At 39.9% G+C, this 23,605-nt stretch overlaps 1 protein-coding gene across 1 annotated transcript; it reads left to right on the top strand.

Moving 5' to 3' along the window:
* Positions 1 to 3,072: 3,072 nt before the first annotated feature.
* Positions 3,073 to 23,299, top strand: oprd1b (opioid receptor, delta 1b). The gene is made up of 3 exons (XM_023807574.2): positions 3,073 to 3,688; positions 19,700 to 20,055; positions 20,244 to 23,299. Exons 1-3 carry the CDS (start codon positions 3,450 to 3,452, stop codon positions 20,771 to 20,773), a joined length of 1,125 nt encoding a protein of 374 aa, XP_023663342.1. The 5' UTR covers positions 3,073 to 3,449; the 3' UTR covers positions 20,774 to 23,299.
* The last annotated feature ends 306 nt before the right edge of the window (positions 23,300 to 23,605 follow it).

Raw genomic sequence — 23,605 nt, 5'->3', positions numbered from 1 at the left:
ACTGAGCACAGGGAAAGGCACAGGCAACAGGAGGAGGGACATTAATGTCCAGACTGCGGATGACAAGACAAACGGGTACTTAAGTCCAAATGACTAACGAGTTTCTAACGAGAGGCAGCGGGAGTGATTTCCACACGAGGGTTAGGAACGAGAGGCAAGACAAGAGAGGTGAACAACTAACAGGCGTGGCTTTGAAGGGAGGAGATGGACAGGTATATGACAGTACCTATCTGTGGTACCAAAGAACACAATATGTATGAGGTGACACAGAGAAGATGCTATGGTACTAAGTAATTGCAAAAATAAAATCTAGCCTTTTAGACCAACATCACTGTAACAGTAAACTGTGCCTCTAAATTATATCAAAGTTTGCAATGTCTGTGGTATTTTGTCAGCCTAAACAAGTGAAAGGTGGAGGGTGTATGTCAGATGTCAGGTAATAAGCGTCCCCCTCAGTATCTGTACCCATGCAGCCAACTTGCATGCTTATATATTTAAAAATAAATAAGTAAATAAATCATTGAGTACTAACATCACGGAATCACGTACTGTAACTGCTCTGGAAAAAATTAAGAGACCACTCCATGGTTTTTTTTTAACAATCTGAATTGTTAATTCCTGGTTTAATCCTGGTTCTGTTGGCAGACGGCTACATTGCGAGCAGTCTGCAAAAAGGCTCAAAGAACAGAGCAGTACACAAGAATGTGTAGCAGGAGACACTGGCAATAGCAAAAAACCAGCCATGTATAGGGCAGAAGAAACTATCTAATGCCAGAGATGACCGGCAGTGCCTCATAAATCAGAGAATGACCACAAGTGACCTTCACAAGGAATGAGAAACATTAAATTTCATAATATAATTTATAACAGGCTCCTAGAAGCAGGACAGGAGTCCCATAAAGCAAGGAAGAAGCCCTTCATTAATGAGAAACAGGGAAAAGCCAGGCTGGAGTTTGCAAAAAATGCATGTTTTACACAGGTGCACACTCATAAATTGATAAATTTAAAAGCTCATCATTTGCTGTGGTCTCTTAATTTTTCCCAGAGCTGTATTTGCCAGAATGCCATATAAACAAAATCGGGTGCTTTCTGAGGCATTATTACTACTTATATTTATAGCCTTTTGTACAAATACTTGTCTTTTTTTGTTTTAGTGGAAAAATCCAGATCTGAATCTGATTCTGGAAACTTTTTGATTTCCATAGAGTGGGACAGTGATGTGGTCACTATATTTTTGGATACCTTCGGAAGGTCGCTGGTTCATATCCCATGGCCAGCAGAGTGATGGCACTATTGGGACCTTGAGTATGGTCCTTCACGCCAATTGTTCTAGGGGTACTGGAAGTTGGCCAGTCCTGTGCTGTGAATCTGAAAAACTCACCTGTATAAATGTCTATTTGTTTTAGGAAGAGAAAGACGGCCATGCTGAAACAACAGCTAAAAACCAGCATATGCTGGCAGCTGGTCTAAGATGGTCTTAGATGGTCATGTCCCGCCTCTTGCTGCTCTGTGATGGTTTAACTGGGTGAGTGTGAGCAGCTAAACCCTCAAATCATCATGCGAAAATAAACTTTAAGCTGTTAAACTATCATAAATTGGTCAACCAGCTTAACCAGTTGTTTTTTTCAGAGTGAGTGGGGGGGGTTGGATAGGTGAAAAAATAATTCCCTCGTGTGGACGAATAAAGTATATCTATTCCATTTCTTTTTTTGCTAGAATCTGCAGGAGATTCATTGCCATGGTGAAAATACATTTAATAGTTTGCCTCCTAAATAAGCCTGGCTTCAGTAATTCAAAGTCTGCAACAGTGACAAGACAGCTAGTGAGTTATTATTTGGTTACATGTGTCACTTATTCCTCTTATCTTTTTCTTCTTATTTAGTTGTCACTCAATTATAAGGTACATAGTAGCGCAGATAAATGTCACGTGACAGTGTTGCATGCAGGTTACTGCTGTCTTCCATGTCGCATATAACTGGAACGCCATGGCATCCCTCAAAGAGATCTTCGAATAAACTTATTCTATTATAATGTCACAAAGTAACATTTTGTAATAATTAATGACTCGAACTCCCCTTTCATTAAGTTACTGCATTTCGCATATCGGAATTAGATAATGTAATCGGTACCCATATAGAGCAGTAGGCCTATCTGATCCGTATGTGTGGGAACATACTATTTATTTCTGCTTCGTCAATATTTTTGCGACCAAAGTGATACATCAAGCTTGCAACATTTAATGACTAAAATAATTCATTTTAATTTATGAATAAAAAAAATACTATAATACACAAAACACTAGAGGGCGTGATGAAGACAAACCGGATCGGCAAAGAGGTGCGAACGGAGCGTACCGTTTAACGCCAGATCGCTTATCGGTGGGTTGCGTTTTCCCACTTACCTTTTTTGGTAAAACGGTTCAGGTGGTAATCTGGTAGTGCCTGAAGAAGATTTTCATTTGTATTACAATGGTCTTCAAATCCTAATTTGTTTTCAAACCACTGGAAGCTTTCGGCGCCTCTTGCGTAGGCTACCGCCTGCGTCCCATTGATCACTGATTTTATTGGTAGCCTATTGCCTGAAGCTCTTTCTCTCCAGAAGTGAAATGACATTCAAAAAAGAAGCGAAATAAACACAAAGCAGAGAGAAAACTCATTTTAAATGACAAAAATACTACATGAACAATGCATACATTACCCTGCACACAATTTAAAATAATTAATAATAATAGCCTATGCATAGGCCTATACAGTATAACATTATGCTATGTCGATACTGTCTACAGAGAATCGTTTAAAACATAAACTGAAATGGATGTATGATCCGCTAATTAACAGATTTCATGTAAAAAAAATTATAATTATTATTAGCTTATCTTTAAAATCGAAGATGTAAAGAGCACATTTGTGAAGATTCGTTGAATTCATAATTTCGTACGACTTGGGAGGTCATCGTGCCAGAACTTAGATAATTTCGCGGAACACGACTGACATTAATATTTTGATATCCAGCCAACTGCGTGGCTTTGACGTCGATAGAGCTGTCGGGTTTTTATAAGAAATCAAAGGAGACTGAGAGCGGCAAAGCGCTTCTTGCTTTCCTGCGCGCTAGTCGCACTACCACCTTCCTACATATCGGAGTATTTCACACTCGGATTCCCTACTACAGCTGCGCCCTACGCTCGTAACACTAGATACATTTTGAGAAGGTTTGACGCTAATTCCTCCTCCTTCCATTCTGGTGCTGGGGAAAAACACCCGGGACGATATCATTTCAGCATGACTACTAGATGAGATCGGGTTTTTACCAGCGGACCGCTTCTTAGAACAATCGGAACAGCCTCACTGTGAAGTTAGGAGATCGGGACTGCCCAGCCTTTGCTGGCCACTGCTCACTTTGGCTTAAACTTGCCGAGGAGAGGAGCAAGCACGCCAAGCACCCGACGAGCGATGGAGCTCTCCACCGTGCCCGGTTCTGAATTCGCCGACCTTTACTCAGTGATCCCGTTCAATGTCACGTTTCAGGAAGACCCGATGGGGTTCATGCCTAACGGAAGCAACTACACGGAGCAAAGCCCGGTAAAAAGCGCTACGAGTATAATAATCGCCATATCAATAACGGCTCTGTACTCCGTGATCTGTGTGGTGGGACTGCTCGGGAACATTCTGGTGATGTACGGAGTGGTGAGGTAAGAGATGTGGAATTTAACGTCTCCCCTTTTCCGACCCTAGGCTCCTCTGTCCGAATGGCGATTAAAACGGTCCCCCATGCTTTCAGATCTAACTCCCCCGAAGTGTGATAGATTAAGGACAAGCTTACATTAATACAATATAATGTATGGTGGAGGAATTTTATTTGCGGTAGGGGGAAATGTCATTTGTATCTGCACTTCAAGCAACTGCTTTGCACTTATAAACAGCAGAAACTTTTGTAAAGGGCAACTGTCTTTCCTTGGGCATAGTAGAATTCGATTTTTTTCTTTTTACAAAGATTAGCAAATATGATAGAATGTTGCAGTCGGTGATTTGTGATTCGAAACCTCGTTAAATATTGATAAGTGAGAATGACTCTCAGGGGACTTAGCTGGCGCAGAATCGGCTACATGCGCAATATCCATATCGGAGGCGGCTATAGTCCATAGGGGCTGAGGAGCACCACCGCCTATATCATTCAGATTAAATTATGAAAAAGTAACTACTCGTTATTAATAATGTATCGTCGTTTAAAATCACACATTCATTCTTCTTTGGAAAAATTAACCAATGGTTTGTAATTATTTATGTGAAATACACTCCCAACTGGACGTAAACCACGCAGAATCCACACAAGAGTCATTTTCCCATATGACGGGATTTGACATTTTCTATCTTGAATGTAAACAGCATTTGTCCAGTGAATAAGCAAGAGAGGAATGCTCTGTCTGTAAGCCTGCTTCTCTTTTTCGTTATTTCATGCATTGGAATTGGAGTTATGCAAATTTCCGAAAAGAGAGTTGCAGCTTTCAGCTAGCATAGCTACTAAATGGAGCTTTCATTTACATTGTATCAACTGAAAGTGACGTATTTATTTACCGTCACTAAATATTCAGATCTGCTGGCTGCCAGTGCCGTGAATTTTCAAGGTCTGGTATATAAGCTTCGAAGAATCTTATTGATACCGCAAAAACATTGCTTAAATTCTCCTGGCTATTAATACTCCATTGGTTACATTTGACTTGATTTAATCACTTTGAAACGGGACGCTTACACTGATCTCCCTTTCTGGTATTCCGGTAAGACTGTGTGTGTGTTCATCTGTTCCAGTGCTGAGAGGTCTGCATGTTCCCTGTTCTTGATGAGAGCACATCAAACTTTTAGTGATGTGAGTGCAAATAGCAAACTGTCAGGGCTGGCCTGACTGTTTACTCACCATTAACAATTATTCAACACCAACAGTTAGTCTTCTTGTCATTTTTTCACTCATCAATTCAAGTTGGAAAAAAATAGTACTAGTAGCAGCTGGTGGAGATTCAGATTTAATAGCAGAATGTGACACCTCCTTTTGCTGATATAACAGCAAAAAAGAAACAGAAGAAAACAATCAATACCTCACTACCCTGTATAATTCCGAATTGATTGCAAAACTTAAGATTCAATTGTAGCCTGAAAGATACAATGCTGAGGGAATTATTAGGCTGGCGTGAAGAATGAACTCCTTCGGGGAAACTTTGTCAGAATATTGACAACAGCAATAGGAACAAGCATCTGACTCGCTTTTAATTAGACATCTGTGGTTAAAAGCTTTGAGAAAGTGAGAGAAAGATCCCATATGCCAGCAAGCACCATTTCCCGCGCATCCATGAAGACAGAAGCTGTGGAATTATCATGCAGATCTTGTCACCAGGTGCTGTCCCTCGGTCCCTTGCTTGGGGGGGGGGGGGGGGGGGGGGTGATGAAGAGGGATTTGTGGCTGGGATAATTGCTCTGCTGGTCAAGGGGGTGTACATTTCCAAGCAGGAGTGCGGCTCTGCTTTGACTTAGCTCTGTGCATGTCCCTGTGCCGCGTCTCTCTCACTTTTGTTGCAGTTGGAGTCAGTCAGGTGGGAATTAGGGGAATGGAATTGCATTTCTGTTGCAGTTACATCCAGTACCCACTCACTCATATACCAAGAAGGAATGATATTTATTTGGTTTTCTATTCAAAAACCCGAACATTTTCATTCTCCTCCTTTATTCGTGATATTTTAACTCGAATGTCATTCAACTTTTCTAGCCCCAGTGTCAAAGGTTGTTTAACTTTATTTAATCATTTGCAGTGATCTTTAATACTTTGCAGCAATTAATCATGCTTATTGGGCTCTAAGTGGTCGTGAAAGCAAGCATTGGCAAATCACCTACCCATGCTATCTATCAGTGAGAACAAAGTCACAAACGAACCACATCTGAGCTAATTGACTTTAAGAGAAAACACTGGAATCAGCCACAGTTATTTTTCATACGTCCATTAATGCATCCATTAAAAGCTTTGCTTTATTGTACAAGACGACATCATTCTGAAATTGATCAATCTTTTTTTGCCACAGAACTTTTAATAAGGATATTTCCTAATACCATATTATTCCATTATTTCCACCAGAAAAACACTGCTACAAATAACCTGGGTGTATGATTAATCCTAGGAACCATTAAAGAATGTTTCATATTCCTCTAGCTCAAAGACCATTGAAAAATAAATGACAAGTGACCACATAAAAGACAGATGCACTGGGCCCTGTTCAATAATGAGAGCAATGGGTTCATTATTCAACATTAATTACCTAGTTGGATTACTCAAAACACGTGTAACACAAATCAAAAGACTGCCCCATTTTTTTTCATTCTCTTGTATAGAATAAAGAAGCAAATCATCTAAAGGAAATGGAAAACCAGCTTATAGAAAATGAACCTTTTTGAAAAACCTGCTGAAAAACAAATGCAGTGGGGGTGTTGTGGGAAGGTAATGGAAGTGCATTTGTTTTTCCTATTCGAGTGCAAAGGCACAGCCAGATCAGGTCACCTGAGGTCTCTGGATAGTCTATAAACATGTTAGGCTAGACTAATACAGTATTTCTCATATCAGAAAGGAGTAACTCCCCCCCGAACAGATACACACACACACACACACACTTTTGGGACGGTCTGTAAATTTAGGCTCATAGGTTGTTTATGCTTTTCATCGTAACACTACTCACAATGGAAATATACTCAATTTAGTTGTTAATATAAGGTATATTCCAATTGGAACATCTCTGTACAGAGCATAAGATCCCAAATCTGACCAAAACAACAAAGTAGTAATACATCAGAAGAAATTGTAAAACACCTACGTTACCTAGCAGGCAGGCACATTAGGGGAACGTCCCTATGTTCTTGCACTATCATTATCAAGCAGCAGAGGAAAATAGATCCAAAGAATAAGTTCTAGAAAATTGAGGAAATATTGTAGGAGTGGGTGTAAACTGTGCCAGCCTACATTGACTAATTTCTCCATGAGAGAACATAAACAACATATTTAAATTGAAGAATCACATAAAACCTTGTGAAAAGAAACTCAGACCTATTGTGAGATCATCCCTAATGTTTTCACCCACAAAAGGGAAACCAGCCACATAAACATCGTTAAAAGTTTCTTATTGAACGTTTTTCACTTGGCATCACTTTGATTCCATTTCACCCTTTTTGTTATTACATTTGAAAAGTAATTACATTTAGGATTGGGCTATCATATTAGCGAGCTACAAAGCTCACAGCCAATCATTACTACCAGATTGGAGTTTCTCTTTATACCACTGTAAAGGTTGTTTATAGCAATATAGCAAATCATAACAAAGAGGTGAGACACTGATACAGACAGATGTGTTTATGTGAACTGACTAATTTTAGTTTCATTATTTTTCTATTGGGGAGAAAAAGTCCTTTTGGTGTAATAAATTATGTGTGCAGATTTGTGTTAAAAGGACAATGAAATTAGAACTTCATGGAGTCCCCAGTTGTGCCATTGCACTCCAGGAGATGGAGTGAACCGTGGCATAACTATGGTGCTGTGCTCTGTTTTTTGGGACAGGTGCCAAACATTTCCCCACCGGAGGGCGCAGAAGCAGTTTGCTGCCCGCTGCTGGTGTAGATTAGGGGGTGGATGATTCTCGCCTCAGAGGACAGCTTCTCACGAAAGATCAGCTTTTCACCTTCATGGAGTAAAGCTTAGAGATGAAATGTTTGGAATCAGACTTGGTCTCAGTGTGCTGGACAGAGTGTCTGTGTTTTGCAGCAGTCCAGAGCAGCTCCACAGTTATTATTATAATGCCAAAGAGTAACATAGAGTATCGCACCCCAGGTTATGTTAAATTTCATTTCAGGATGGACTAAATGCCAGTTAATGAGTTTATATTAGGATATAAGATTCAATTTTGCACAATAACCCCTTTTTTGATCCATTGAAACCTAGAGGCAGTCAATCCCTATATGGTGGGACCATGCATTCAAACACATGTCATAAGTAGGACACTTGAAAGAAATTTATTGGCAAATTAGTACAAACACAAGTGCTTAATAAATCGATCTCAGTTGTTTAAGGCTTTCTTAGCCCATAGATTCATAATGTTCTTTTAGAAAGTGCCTCTCATTTGTCTGGAGCTACTGTAAAAATGAAGTGATCGCTGGCCGGTATACAGATGCTTTAACTGCATGGGTCAGATTTTCCGAGTGCTGTTTACGCTCCTTGCTGTTCAGAATACTGCCCTGAAATGTAAGGTGAAACAATTAAAAGGTGGAGGGAGTACAGGTGCTCCTAAGACTGGATCAAAGATGCATCACTGGTGGCAGTGTGTAGCTGGTGACATACTGGTACTGTAATGGCGTCTAATGGTAACAGTGGGTCCGCAACATTACTGACTTACATACAGGCATTTTCACCTCAGTAGAATTCCTTAATATTGAGAAATATTACAAACCAGTACTCAAAGTTAGACTTAACCATAATCCAGATATAAAAGAATATGAGAAAAGATGTGTATAATATACCTATGAGTATGAATATGAATTACTATAATGACATAATCATAACCAGAGGACTTTTAGAGAAATGTAGATCCTTTGAACCTTCCGCTCTCCATCAAAGCCCAGCCATTAGCTGCAATGCTGAATTTTCATGAACCAGAAGAATATGCAGTTCGCCCCTAGAGGTATGACGCAACAATAATATGTCTCGGGTATAAAAGCCGTGCTGTTTTCAAGGAGTACCAATGGAGGAAAAAAAAATTGTAATACTTAAAACGAAGAACGAAAGGCTGAGGAAATTCCAAAATACCAAGATGAGCTCTTCACTACAAAGTAGCAAAACACTTTAAAAAAACATCAAAACTGGAGGTATAATGTGGTCTGTGTAGGCCTTCCTGATTAACAAAGAATATGGCAGTTGTCACAAACTGAAATGGATCCAGTAAATTAATAAATGAAGGATCATTACATTATCATCAGAGGCTGATTGCATGGATTTTTTCAGTATTAATTGTTTAACCCAAACCATTGTTTATCAGAACTTCTCGCTTGACAATCACCTACCGATTGGAGAATTGCTCAAGGTGACCCAACCATGACCATGCTTAGCCGTCGCACACCTGCATGGATGGTAGGCATGGCAGATTTAATGGTCAGTTTGAATACCAGCCAGGGTGTGAAATAGCAGGACACAATATGCATTATGACTTACAGACACAATTGAGTGGGACTACAAAACTAAGTATAATAAAACCCTAATCCAACACACATACTCATCAGATAGGTTCAAGCATAAAGTGACAATTCAAAGCTTTCTCAAGATAAGTCAACACAGCTACATGAGTTGGAATCCAGTTGTCTAGAGAATAGCAGTATCTTGTATGTACTTATGCATGCATTTACCACACTTGCAAAATCCTTCTTTTAAGAATCTATTTCTAGTAAACAGGCTCTATTTCCATGGTCCAACATGCTTCGACACCTACAGCGGTTCACACATTATGATGAAGGCAGCTTCTAGCTTCATGCATGGCCTGATTCGCTTCTCAGAGCACAGAAAGCAAAGGATTTTGTAAGCAAACCCCAGTAAACAAACCCAGAAAGTGAAACATTAGCATTAGACTGTGAAAAATTAGCATTTTACAGCTCAAAGGATAGAGATTCACTTTGCAAACAGCGGAATGGCTCACAGCATGGAGAGGTCCTGATGATACACAGCAATCACAGAGAAGAGCTTCAGGCAACAAAACCTGATATGAAAATACACATAGCTTCAATTGTGAGGGTTTGTAGGTTAGGCAAGTCTAATATTAATGGACTGGATTCTACAACATAAAAGCTCTTTCTGTTGTCGAACCACGTCAGTGATTAACAAGTTGTGTGTTCCGAGGTGCCTTTCTGTAGCCAACTCCAGAGGGTTAACAAATCTGGCCATTTTCCTCTGACCTCCCTCATAAAGGAAGCATTATTGCCCTTGGCCAGATATTTTTGTTCATCACACCATTCTCTAGACACTTTGGTTCATGAAAATGCCAAGCAGTGTCGGAGATAGTGGAAGCACCATGCGTGACACCAGCAATCACAGGATGCTTAAAATCACTTCCATCACACGACTCAGACGTTATAATACTCAGCCTCATCGTAACTGAACGTCTTGACCTGCGTGCATGTTTTACATGTTCAGCTACAGCTGCAAACAGGCTGTTTGCATTAATGAACAGATGTAATTACTAAAATGTCCACTGTGTGTATTTACATAGCTAATCAAAATAAAAACAATTGTGTAAATTATTTACAATACTGATCAACATTATTGACACTACTGAAAAAAGGTTTACAGTAAAACAGCTTTGGCCTATATGCACTCATTTGTTTGATACACAGCAGCACAGGATCAAATAATAAGAATTACATTAAAAGTACTGTGGAAAAAGCTTTAGGCAGTCAAAGTAAATGATGGTTAAATGATCTTCATATTGATGCAAAACTATGATAGTATGTCTGTCAAAGTGTTTCAGCTTAGACATTCATGAAAATCAAAACGTTTGCAACGTTTGCAGTCCAATAAGACTCACCTGTGATAGGTGAACTAACCAATGATTGATGTCTGTTATTTTGCTAATATAACACCCATATTCAAAAAAGGGGACAGAAGTAATCCAGCAAACTATAGGCCAATCAGTTTAACTAGCATTACTGGAAAAATAATGGAAGTTATAATCCTAGTGAAAATGGTAGATTACCTGGATGCAAATAACATTCTGAGGGATAGCCAACATGGATTTAGGAGAGGTAGATCCTGTTTAACGAATTTACTTGAGTTATTTGAGGAAGCTACAAGTGAAAATGATCACAAAAAGACCTACGATGTGATCTAATTAGATTTCCAGAAGGCCTTTGATGTTGTCCCCCACAAATTGCTCTTGCTAAAGCTCAAAGCTGCAGGGATTTTAGGAACTGTGGCAGCATGGATCGAAAACTGGTTAACTGACAGGAAGCAGCGAGTAGTTATTAGAGGCACAATGTCACAGTGGACCTGTGTTCATAGTGGGGTACCGCAGGGTTCAATTTTAGGACCACTATTGTTCCTAATTTACATTAATGATATTGACACCAATACATACAGTAAACTGGTTAGATTTGCAGACGACACCAAAGTGGGTGGTGTAGCAGATACTGATCTAGAAGCAGACGGGATCTGGATTTAATTAGCGACTGGGCTGATACTTGGCAGATCAAATTTAATACAGACAGATGTAAGGTAATCCATGCAGGAAGCAGAAATATAAAGTACAGATATTTTATGGGTTCCACTGAAATAAAGGTAGCTGATTACGAGAAAGATCTCGGTGTGTATGTTGATGCTTCCATGTCCCACTCTCGCCAGTATGGGGAAGCAATAAAAAAGGCCAATAGAATGTTGGGTTATACTGTATCTCTAGGTGTGTGGAGTTTAAGTCAAGGGAGGTGATGTTACATTTATATAATTCCTTGGTAAGACCCCACCTAGAATACTGTGTGCAGGTTTGGTCACCATACCTTAAGAAGGACATTGCTGCCTTAGAAAAGGTGCAACGGAGGGCTACGAGAATGATTCCTGGTCTTAGAGGAATGTCTTATGGGGAGAGGTTAGCTGAGCTGAATCTGTTTAGCCTTGAGCAAAGGAGACCAAGGGGGGTCATGATCCAGGTCTATAAGATTCTAACGGGTCTGGATGCTGTTCAGCCAAATGGCTATTTCAATATTAGTTTAAATACTAGAACTCGTGGCCATAAGTGGAAATTAGCGGGAGAACATTTTAAAACAAATTTGAGGAAGCACTTCTTTACACAGCGTGTAGTTAGAGTATGGAATAGTCTTCCTGCTAGTGTAGCAGAAGCTAAAACCCTGGGTTCCTTTAAATCAGAGCTAGATAAGATTTTAACAACTCTATTAGTTAAGTTCTCCCCAAACCAGCTTGAATGGGCCGAATGGCCTCCTCTCGTTTGTAAATTTCTTATGTTCTTATGTCAAATTTGACAGTCTTTTTTCTAAATCCATTTTTAACAACTGTGCTGTGCGAAACGATCAGGAAAAATACTATAATAACACAAAATAAAAATGTAACGCGTTTTAGAATTTTCTAAATGCTGCATGAGTGTCTCCTGAGACCTTGCGCTTTAACGGTTCTTAATCATATCATTAATCAGGTTTGCTGCTTATGGAACTGTGAGGAAGTTTTCAGAATGTGGGAGGATGAGAGAAATTGTCCAAACAATCTTTACGAGGTTGGTGCAAACATCCAAAGGTATATCATACAAAGAGTGTAAGGCTGACTTGGAGGTCTGAAACCATCCCATATGCTACTCATTAAACTGAGAAGGAAATTATGGATGAAGGTGAAGGAGGAGCCCACTGTTGAAAGACCAATATAGAAAAGCACAGCTGATCTTTACCCAAACACAAGTAAACCAAAATCCTGGCGGGAAACTGATGAAACCAAAAGCGCCCTTTAGTAAAGCTTATCAAGTAACAAAATGAGGTTTATGAGGGAAAGGGAGTCTGTGCTGGAGGCTCTGTAATATGGGACTACTTTGGTACTGGGGGTCCTGAATTTATTAAGGGGGTCATACAATGGGAGGACTGACAGGGCAGTGAAGAATGAAATATGGTGCCAGAATGAGGAAAGTAGGTGTGAATTGATGGTCCTTTAGCAAGAAACACAAACAAAAGGATCAACAGAAAACCGACGAGCAACGAGTCCAGATTGCAAATGAAAACCTTTGGAGAAACCTGAACTTTCTTATTGGTGATAGGAGACATGAAAAATGAGCTGCAGCACATTATGATTGAGAGACACTAGCAGAGGAAAAGTGCCAGAAGCATTTAGAAATGTTTGGAGACTGCCATGAAGTAACTGAGTATTACAGGAGGGTACCTTTGATCCGGCCCAGGTGTATTTTCTTTTTCTTAAGTAAGAAAAACATGTCATTTGAAACAGACTTCTCTTTTAATTTAAATTTGGACATCCATTATAGATCTTTTGATGATTAAAAGTCGGTGAATATGCAATAATTCCTGAGGACATTATGCATGACGTGAATAATGCACAATATGTGGGATGCCAATGATATTGTCCTGCACTGTATGACTGTACAGTATGACAGTAAAACAAATTCAGCTTCTTAAAACAATTTGGCAAAACAAAGCTTTTAGCAAAATTACATTTCAGTCATGTTAAGCATTTGATATTTTTAATGTGTTCAAATTAATCTCTTAGCAGCATTGTAATGGATTCGATGATTATGTAGCTATTACAGAAAATCCTTTTTTTACATGATTGCAGAATGAAATAAATAAACATTCAATGTATTATGTAAATACAAGTGCTCAGTATAGATCTCTATAAATACTTTATCATATCTATTTCCAAAAGGCTCCTGCTAATATAAGGTATTCTTGCTAAAAATTGACTAACAAAGCTTCTAATAACAATGGACCAGCTTTAATTATTTGAATACATTGTATCATACAAGGTCAGATTGTTCACTTTAATTTACCTCTTAACAAATTATCAATTATTATACCAGACCTGCTATGACCAGCAGCATAATCTGGCCAATGAACGAGCTTCCTCCGTCAGATCACGTGTCTTAATCCCATCTCCCATCCCAACTTCTACTGACAACCCTCACATCATCAACAAGTTGTCACGTCGTGACATTCACAACTCACATCTCACGGCAGTAAATAAGGTTAGCTGGACATGTTTGAATGTGTAATAGTTACATAAAGTTTCAAGTACATTAGTGTGTGTGTGTGTGTGTTTGTGTGTGTGTGTGTGTGAGCCTTGCCTTACCTTACCTTATGGGGACACAATGTCCCCGTAACGTGATAAATATCTGTTATTTTCCCTTGAGGACGCCATTTTATAAAAATCTGTGTCTGCAATGAAAAACTAAAAATGCAAAAACTCTTTGTTTGGTTACTCATGGTTATGGTTAGGGTAGGGGTTAAGGTTGTCATAGTTAGCGTTAGCATTTTTCCCATTGAAATGAATGAGCGGTCGCCATAAGGATATGTATACCCTACATGTGTGTGTGTGTGTGTGTGTGTATTTCTGTTTTGAGTGTGGTTTTGAAATAGTGCCTAAAAACAAAATCGGTTTGCGCGGCGCCCCAGGCCATAACACAGTCTTTGGAAAGGCCTTCTCTAATGGGCAATATTGCCAATACTTCAGATCAAAACTGGACCGTCAGTAAGTCATTTGTTCCTTCTCAAAGCACATTGATTTTTCTGCCACAGTGCTAGTTTTATTTTAATATTGATTTCCATGACAGTCATTACATTGCAATTATTTTTGTTCCTCATGGTAAAATAAATTAGCAAATGAAAGTAATCATTTTATGACATTTAGGATTTATCATTGGTCAGTCTGGTGTTTTAAATACCAGTAAATTACAACATATTTATTTTAATCGATGGCTATTTATATGCAGAAATGCAGTGCATTAATTACAGCTGTTATCAGTATATTCTAATAATGATTACAAGAGGCTCCATGCAAGCAAAATAAAAACTATTTAACAAACGGTATGCATAATGCTAAAAATATATCAAGCTTCAGCAGACCTGGCCCAAGCCAGGATGTGTAAATGCAGACCATCCTCTAGGTCTGTGCGTGACACTCTCTTGCGGATGTTGTCACTTTGGGGTATGGTGTATCCCAGCCAATGCCCACGCAGATGCAGGACACCTGCTGACCTTTTCATCCAGTGACAGCTTGCTATCCTGATGACACGTGCAACCAATTCACGTCAGTCTAATGCATCTTTGAATTATTTTCTTTGCTGTGTAACATGGCTGCATGGGCACCCCCATTTTAATGGGCTCCCAGTGATTTCAGTCAATAAACATGGATCACAGTTTTTCTAAATATATGTATGTGAAATAACTAATTTTTGTGGTTCTCAGAACTGCGTAAATGTATACACAAAATCACAGCCATAATTATTGTGTGATTTTTGAAAATATGGTGATGTGCACTTAATGGAAAAAAAGCCTACATTTTTCCTCCTCATAACCCCACCCACTTACTGTTACCCCACCCTCAAGCCCCTCCCAAGAAATTAATCTGGAGCCGCTACTAGTAGCTTTGTCACTTTTTTTTGTAACTTCATGCAGCGAAATGCTTCATATGATATTCTGTCTGTGCATCTGCTCCTCTCATTCGTGTGAGTAGCTCGAGATTCATTCGCAATGAAAGAACGACCTGCAACAGTGTGGAGATAATCGAGGGTGTACATTCTGTCCAGACCGGGGAAAGGGGGGAGACATAACCGCCCCCCACCTCTGGCATCACCACACGGCCGTTGGGGACACTCAGCGGAGGTCGGCTCTTTCTGTTTTTGCTCTATCGTTCCTGGTTCCTGAAAGGAAAAGCACGGATCCCTACCAGGTACAATCTGTACACCAGCCTGGTAGCACCTGGAAAAGAGCCACCTCTCTGTGTGACATAAAAATTACATTGTATCCTGTTTGTGTAATAAATAGTCCAAAACAGGATATATATGGATCTTACTGTACAAAACGCCCATTTAGGAAATGAATGGAAAATAGTATATATAAATATATCAGGAGTATTATGTACACTTCAGCTGACCCCCTGAAATAGGATGTAACACTTTACTTGAGGGGCACAAATTCTTAGTAATAACTCATTTACTGCTGAAGTACAAATTATGAACAAATCATGAACAAATTAGTTGCTACTTGCCACTTGATGAATCACGATTCATTAATGATGAACAAACATGAGATGAGTATTTCACTTGTGTTCATTACTTGTTCCTTCAGTAGTTCACAAAGGTTTACATGATTAACAGATATAGTAACAAACATAGTAACTGCTTGAGACAAAATGTCACGTTTCATTAATGATGAATTAACATGAGATCCCTATGTAACTAAGACTTAGTTTGTGGTTAATTAATGCAGAAGTAATTGTATACTATATTATGAGAAGTGTTACCGGATGGCATTTTTTCAGGCCATTGACCTTCATGTGACCTGTCTCACAGGACTGTGATTTCACATTGAGGGACCTTCTCTATGAGTCTGTACTTTTGGTGATGAAAGGCACCCCCCAGCACGTGTAACACTGTCAGAAGCTGGGTGAGGTGAGCCAGAGAGCCTCTTCCAGAATATGAACATCTCCAGCTGCCCTCTGAAGAAGGTGCTATTTATGAAAAGCACTCTTAGGTCCTCCATGGGCAGCTCAAAGGCAGGGGCTGATCCTGAAATATGGAGGGAGTCAAGGCGTGGTCTGTTTTTAGTCCCCTTACCAAAATCTTCTGTGACAGTCCACCTAGCAGGAACTTGCTGCTCCTTGCTGGGATTGGTTCCAAGAGAGATGGTGGTCACATGGAGCATTCTGCCAATCAGAAGCATAGCTCTACATGGGCAGCACTGGAACGCCTGGCTGCCTGAAAGCCATCATTTTACACATAGACATTCAGGTTATTTGAGCTAAATCTGTTCAGCCTCAAGCAAAGGAGACTGAGGGGGGACATGATCCAGGTCTATAAGATTCTAACAGGTTTGGATGCTGTTCAACCGAATAGTTACTTCAGCATTAGTTCAAATACAAGAACTCGTGGCCATAGGTGGAAATTAGCGGGAGAAGATTTCAAACTGGATTTAAGGAAGCACTTCTTTACACAGCGTGTAGTCAGAGTATGGAATAGTCTTCCTGCTAGTGTAGCAGAAGCTAAAACCCTGGGTTCCTTTAAATCAGAGCTAGATAAGATTTTAACAACTCTGAGCTATTAGTTAAGTTCTCCCCAAGGCGAGCTCGATGGGCCGAATGGCCTCCTCTCGTTTGTATAGTTCTTATGTTCTTATGTTCTTAGGTTACCGGTCAGATTTAGTATCTGTCTGTCCAGGTCAATCACAAATTCCCACAGGTGCCATGCTGATGTGCTATTAGAAAAAGTTGATGTTATTCATATTTACTTAACCCCCAGAAAGTCCTGCTGCTGGTCTCCTACCTTGTCAATCCGTATTTTACAGTATTTTAGGGTTAATCCCAGTTCATTCAGTGTGATTTTTCCTTTGAATAATTCATAAACCCATTTGTGCTCAGTGCAGGAAAGATCTCAGCATTCTGCTTCCGGTCACACCAAGGACAGAGGTATAATGATGGGTTTAACCTCAAGCTAGTTCAAAATCATAAAATCCTTCTCCAATTTGCATATCAAAACAACATGATAAATTGGCACAGAGTTAGTGGACTGCACCCCCTCCCCGCCCTACATGTATAAGCAAAAGTATCTTTCCTCCTGAAAGGATTCAAACAGAATGCATAAATAATAGAGGAATATAATTTCATCACCATCTTACCAGAGAATTTCAGTCACTTGAAAATGAGCCAAACCCAGACGGATGTCGTGGGCAGCTTTTCATCAATGATGCAGGACGGTGGAAATGCACTGGTGTGGCCGTTCCCATGCAGGCTCCTCTCGTTACAGTAGTCTCCAGCCTACTGGAAATTGTAGTGAACTGAACCTTAGTTAGACTGCTTGTTTATGAGCTTCAGTGGCCCTCAAAGATGTGGCGTTGTATGACGAGTCCTTACCCAAGGGTTTTCAGTCTTCATCTTCAGAGTCCTTTACCTGTTATCTTTTTGTGAAATATACTATGGCCTAGCCTATTACATTTTGATGAACAGCAAGGGAATCAGAATAATTTAATATCCAAAGTGTAGCACCTGTGTTACGTGCCGTCTATATAAAGTCTAGAGACACAGTGATTGTACCTGGGACAAACTAATTAGGGACATGCGGGCTGTATATATTGTAATCATGCTTGGTTTTGTGAAGATAACACTTGTAATGGAGCAAGTGTATAAGGTTTTGTTGGGGCTAACAGAATTATTAAGGAAGATTACTCAGAAATGGAGGTACTGTAGATCCTTCTAATGTCATTAAATGTGACAGACAAGTCAAGTATTCATTTCAAGATCCGATTCTTTATTGTCATTGTACACAACAGTACAACAGTATTGGGCTAGCAACTCCCCAAGTGATGAAAACAAGACACAAACAATAACAGATTATTATTGCCTGGGGTGCAACACCAACACATGTAAACTGTTCAGAAGGCAGAACAAGTGATTTATGATATATCCCAATACCAAACACATCCATTGTGGTGGGTACTTCCATTTTATTGGTTAGTCAACAGTATTGAAACTGGGCAACAAAATCAATATTTGAAACATTTGAAACGCAGATCTGTAGAGTACAACATCAATGTATTGAAAGAGGAAAAGCTCTGGAAGTGATGCAGTGGACAGTAATTAACATAACACAGGGCAATTACTATACTATTAAAGGACCTACAAAGTTATTTGTCAATAAAAACATTCATAAAATGTATATTAAAATATTTACCCAGCAGCAAAACTGTATCTCTGCAGGGGTGTTTATTGGGTTGTGATTTTTCTTTACTGGGGTTTTGTTTTCTTTTAATAAGCTGTTAAATATTCATCTCTTTCATGGACTTCACTTGATCTCGTGGGTCACCGTGTTTCACTCTTTTATTGCCATGAATGCCCTTGATAATTAGCCAGCTTCACTGCAAAAGTGTTTGCCTTTGTAAAACAAAAAAGTTCTCTCATGACTTCCACATATTACTTGAAGTGAAGGCAAATTTTATTGTTTAAGTGTTCTGTTTGGAGTGGGGTTATCCACACTATGGAGAGCCACTGAATTCAGCGGAGGTGTTGACATAGCCGTAAGACCACAGGAAACACTCTGCACTAAGCAGATTGCACCCCATGCAATTAATTACACCTCAGGTTGTCTAATCTACTATGAAACGTTTGGTGCTTAAAGTTCAAGAATACATGCTGTTGCGTTTTAAGCGATCTGCCTCTCCTCTCAGGATAATCGATATCACACTGAGCTTGTGACCTCATCACCCCTGTCACCTCTGCCATTCCTCCTGTGTTTCACAACAACCTAAAGCACTCTTTCGCATTACAGAATACAGACATGTTTGTTCTTTTAGATTGGTGGTTTAATTTAAAATGTTTACGATGTTACCTGAACTTTTTAACACCCTGAAATGACCTTATGTTAACTGAACTATCACTGTATCCACTGGAAAATACTGTACTCTGGAGTGATTAGTATTCTTGGTACCTTACTGATCATTGTTAGTATTATTATACTCAGAAATTGCTACTATTGTCAGTTTTGTCAGTCTTATCATACTTTATTATTGCATGTGTTTTATGCTTTTATTATTGCAATCGTGGTGTTTTATATGTGTAAGTATGTCTAAATGTGTAAGTATGTCTAAATTGGATGTCTAAATTTGGGATCTATCTATCTATCTATTCAAACTGATCAGAGCAATTATTGTATTCATTATTCATGATGAACGTAGAGATTTATGTATATTTGCCCTGACTAATATGACTATCATGAGGTAGCAGTTATATTCATATTTCTGTAGTGACAATAGTAAGAGGACACAAAATGAAACTTACATGGAATAGCTAATAATAATTGAAACCTTGTAAATTATTCTGATAGAAATCAATTTTGTAGATTGAACAAGCAATCACTAGTTATTTGCTATTTAGATTTTTCAGATACTGTAAATAAGGAATCCTACCACTGTTATCTCAACCTAAACAGGTACACCAAAATGAAAACTGCCACCAACATCTATATCTTCAACCTGGCTCTGGCAGATGCCTTGGCCACCAGTACGCTGCCCTTCCAGAGTGCCAAGTACCTGATGAACACCTGGCCCTTTGGAAAGTTCCTCTGCAAGGTGGTCATCGCCATCGACTACTATAACATGTTCACCAGCATCTTCACTCTAACCATGATGAGTGTGGATCGCTACATCGCAGTCTGCCACCCTGTGAGGGCTCTCGACTTCCGCACACCCATCAAGGCCAAGATTATCAACGTCTGTGTCTGGATACTGTCCTCCGCCGTTGGCGTCCCCGTTATGATAATGGCAGTCACCAAAGTAACTGACAAAGGTATGTCCAGGCATGATTCAGAACTACTGTCACAGGTGCAGAAATGTGGAATCTTTAAATACCTCAGTTATCTCATTTTCATAGATTTAGTAAAGTGAGATAGCACAAGAAGAAGCTTGCTGTTGATCTATTTGAAACCAGAAATATTGTGCTACACATGATAAATTGCTGCATGCTTCTTTTTTCAGGTAAAACTGTCTGTATGTTGAAGTTCCCATATCCAGACTGGTACTGGGACACGGTGACCAAGATTTGTGTGTTCATCTTCGCCTTCTTGGTGCCTGTGCTAGTCATCACCATCTGCTATGGGCTTATGATCCTGCGTTTGAAAAGTGTGCGACTGCTCTCAGGATCTAAGGAGAAGGACAAGAACCTACGTCGCATTACCCGCATGGTGCTGGTGGTGGTGGCTGCCTTCATAATTTGCTGGACACCCATCCACATTTTCATCATTGTCAAGACCCTAGTGGAGATCGACTCGAAGAACCCCTTTGTGGTCGCCAGCTGGCACCTCTGCATTGCCTTGGGCTACACTAACAGTAGCCTCAACCCAGTCCTATATGCCTTCCTAGATGAGAACTTCAAGAGGTGCTTCCGGGACTTCTGTCTGCCCTTCCGCTCCCGCATTGAGCAGAACAGTTTCTCCAGGGCCCGGAACACCACCCGCGAACCTGTTTCCGTCTGCGCCCCGTCGGAGGCTGGGAAGAAGCCAGTATGACTAGACATGGACCAGATGCCCCATGGTTCCCGCTCTAGGAGGGTTCAGCAAGACCTGCAGTCTGAGATCACCCAGATCTCTACCACAGAGTTCTGATTCTCCTTAATGGAGAGTCAAAGCACTTGACAGGACTTTGCTGAAAGATGATTTACCCCCACCATCTGCCTATGACCCTCATCCCTGCCTTTGACAACAGGGCAGGTTGCAAAGTACAGTAGCATCTATTATTTCCGCAAGTGTGAGAAAAAAAGAGAAGCATACCACACAAAGAATATGCTAAATATGTCTGCCTTGAGATCAACATTCTTTACATGGTGATGGTGGGGGTTGGAGCGGATTATCAGGGGCAAATGGTCCAAGCATAAATGGGCAGTTGCGCCACTAATATGGGTACCTTGAAGGAAATGTGCCCATACATACAGATTTCACTCCAAGATAAGATAAGAGCTAGACTGACATCCGGTAATAACTCGCGAAGGATAACAGGGTATAAATAAATTCAGAAATCGCTACAAACAAGCAAGAGTATACACATAATGATAGCACACAATATATCCTAAATATTTATGTCTGAGAAAAAAAGAAATCTAAGAAAAACCATTATAACATTATTTGTAGTTTTAATAATTAGCTCCGGTCCTTTTTCATTGGCTCAATAATTGCTTACAGCTTTTTTATTTCAGAACTTAATTAGGGTCAAAGAGAGTCTCATTGACCTGGTACAAGACACTCCCAAGGCTGAGTGTTGCATCGTCCATGTTTCTTAGGCTTAAGTATTTGGTATGACTGGAAAACTCTTTCCAAGACTTTAAGACCAATATGTTTCAAATCGTTGCTGTACCATTTAGATGATGTTTGTGAAGTGATATGAAGGTCATGAAGAGGCCAGACTAGTCCTAGACACCAGTCACTGCCAGTTTAGCATTGCAGTACTTTGGTATGGGATTCTTCATCAGGATTTCTAGAACTTTCTGAATGACACTACATGACAGCGTGTACACTTTTACTTAACAACAGCAGCAAAGAATCAAAGAAGACCTTTTATGTGGAGCTATGGAAGCTCAAAAGTAGTTAAACCATGATGTCCAGAAGGCTTGAACCACGCATGATGGAGGACTTAAGATCTTACATGACAAGTTAACTTGCTTCAAGGAGCATCATCTGATGATACAATCTGAAGGACATCATACTTCATCTTCAAGATAAATTTGTGGCAGTCAGACATAGATTGCCTTTCTTTTGAAGCCGATGGTGAGAGAATTTGCACTGTCCAGGGCAGGAGAAGACAATCCAATCTTACCGTAATGGATCTTGGAGTCCTATTTTACATTTGCAAGATGTGCATTGAGTCTGCTTTTATTACTATTGGTGTTTTTGCAAGCTGAATAATGACATGCACTGTGAACATTACCCAGTTCTGTTGTCAAGCAGAACAAAATGCCTCATAGACCTCATGCCCAGATCATGCTGTTTATAGGATACAACAAAGCATGCTATTACTGTTTTATTTAGAGGGAGTGTTTGAACCATTGACTAAAACTGTTATCATTATAAAAAGATATCTGATGCAGGTTCCAAAGTCTAAAGTGAATTTCTAAATCCCATGAGGAAGTATATGAAAGACAAACAGCTAATAAATGCTGAGATTACAGCAATAGAGAGGGGAGGAGATGCATGACTGAGACTGCTGTTAACTGACGGCATTTAGTCTCCAGCCCATTGAGAGTATTGAGAGTCATTGGGGAAGCTGATAGGCTGATGCGAATCAACAGGGATCCTCTGTAGTGCAGGAATAGAACAGTGAGCACTCAGTCCCTGACCTCAAGCTTGTTGTACAGCTACCCTGATACCTTGGAAAACAACACTGGTCACATTTCAGCAGCTGTTCAATAAGAAACTTTAGTATCACATGAATGGTCTCTTATGTGACATGATGTAATCTGCCCTCTTAGGTGAGAAAGGGAGTTTAATATACTTTACAAAAAGGAATGGAGTGATAGAGGGCAAATTATCAAGAAGTCACAACAAGCCAACTTGTATTCTTTTGTTGAGAATAATACAAAAATGGGTGACAAAATTAATGTAGTATGCTATCAGTGTTATGTTCAATGAAAGTGGGTACGAAATACATGCAATATTACAGGGAGTATTATTAGATATATTACTCAATTTTTTTCAGTATTAAGAATTTAAGTATTAAGAATTACTGTCATTATTAGACACACGTCTCTAATTCTTAATGAGAATTGAGGCATTTTAACAGGCATTTTAAGAGTTTCTCTTGGTGAGATGGCAAACAATCAAAGGAATAGGGATGGGAGTGGAGATGGGATGGAGAGAGGTGAGCAATGCTTAGACTACAGTGGGATACAGACTACAATTGGGTTCAGACCATGATGGGATTCAGAATTGACTGGGGTACAGATTCCAATGGCATACATATTCTAATGGGATTCAGACTATAATGGAGTACAGACTATAGTGGGGTACAAACTCTAATGCAGTGTTTCTCAACCCAGTCCTCAGCGAACCCCAGCCAGTCCACGTTTTTGCTCCCTCCCAGCTCCCAGCCAATCAGGAACACCGAATAGCTGGTACAGGTGCGCTGGGTGCTGGGAGGGAGCAAAAACGTGGACTGGCTGGGGTTCGCTGAGGACTGGGTGTAGAAACACTGCTCTAATGGGATTCAGATTATAATGGGGTACAGACTATGATGGGATTCAGTCTACAATGAGGTACAGGTTCTAATGGGATTCAGACTACAATGGGATGTAGACTACAGTGGGTTTCAGACTCCAATTGGGTACAGATTATAATGGGGTTCAGACCCCA

This window comes from Paramormyrops kingsleyae, chromosome 9 (assembly GCF_048594095.1).
Source record: "Paramormyrops kingsleyae isolate MSU_618 chromosome 9, PKINGS_0.4, whole genome shotgun sequence".
In the NCBI taxonomy this organism is placed as follows: domain Eukaryota; kingdom Metazoa; phylum Chordata; class Actinopteri; order Osteoglossiformes; family Mormyridae; genus Paramormyrops; species Paramormyrops kingsleyae.
This window is presented reverse-complemented; position numbering and strand designations above follow the sequence as displayed.

What these genes read in the sequence shown, in the direction of transcription:
- oprd1b (XM_023807574.2), top strand. Translation starts at nt 3,450, where the DNA reads ATGGAGCTCTCCACCGTGCCCGGTTCTGAATTCGCCGACCTTTACTCA. An exon ending in GTGATGTACGGAGTGGTGAG is followed by an intron (nt 3,689 to 19,699) that starts GTAAGAGATGTG and finishes CAACCTAAACAG; the next exon opens with GTACACCAAAATGAAAACTG. An exon ending in CACCAAAGTAACTGACAAAG is followed by an intron (nt 20,056 to 20,243) that starts GTATGTCCAGGC and finishes TTCTTTTTTCAG; the next exon opens with GTAAAACTGTCTGTATGTTG.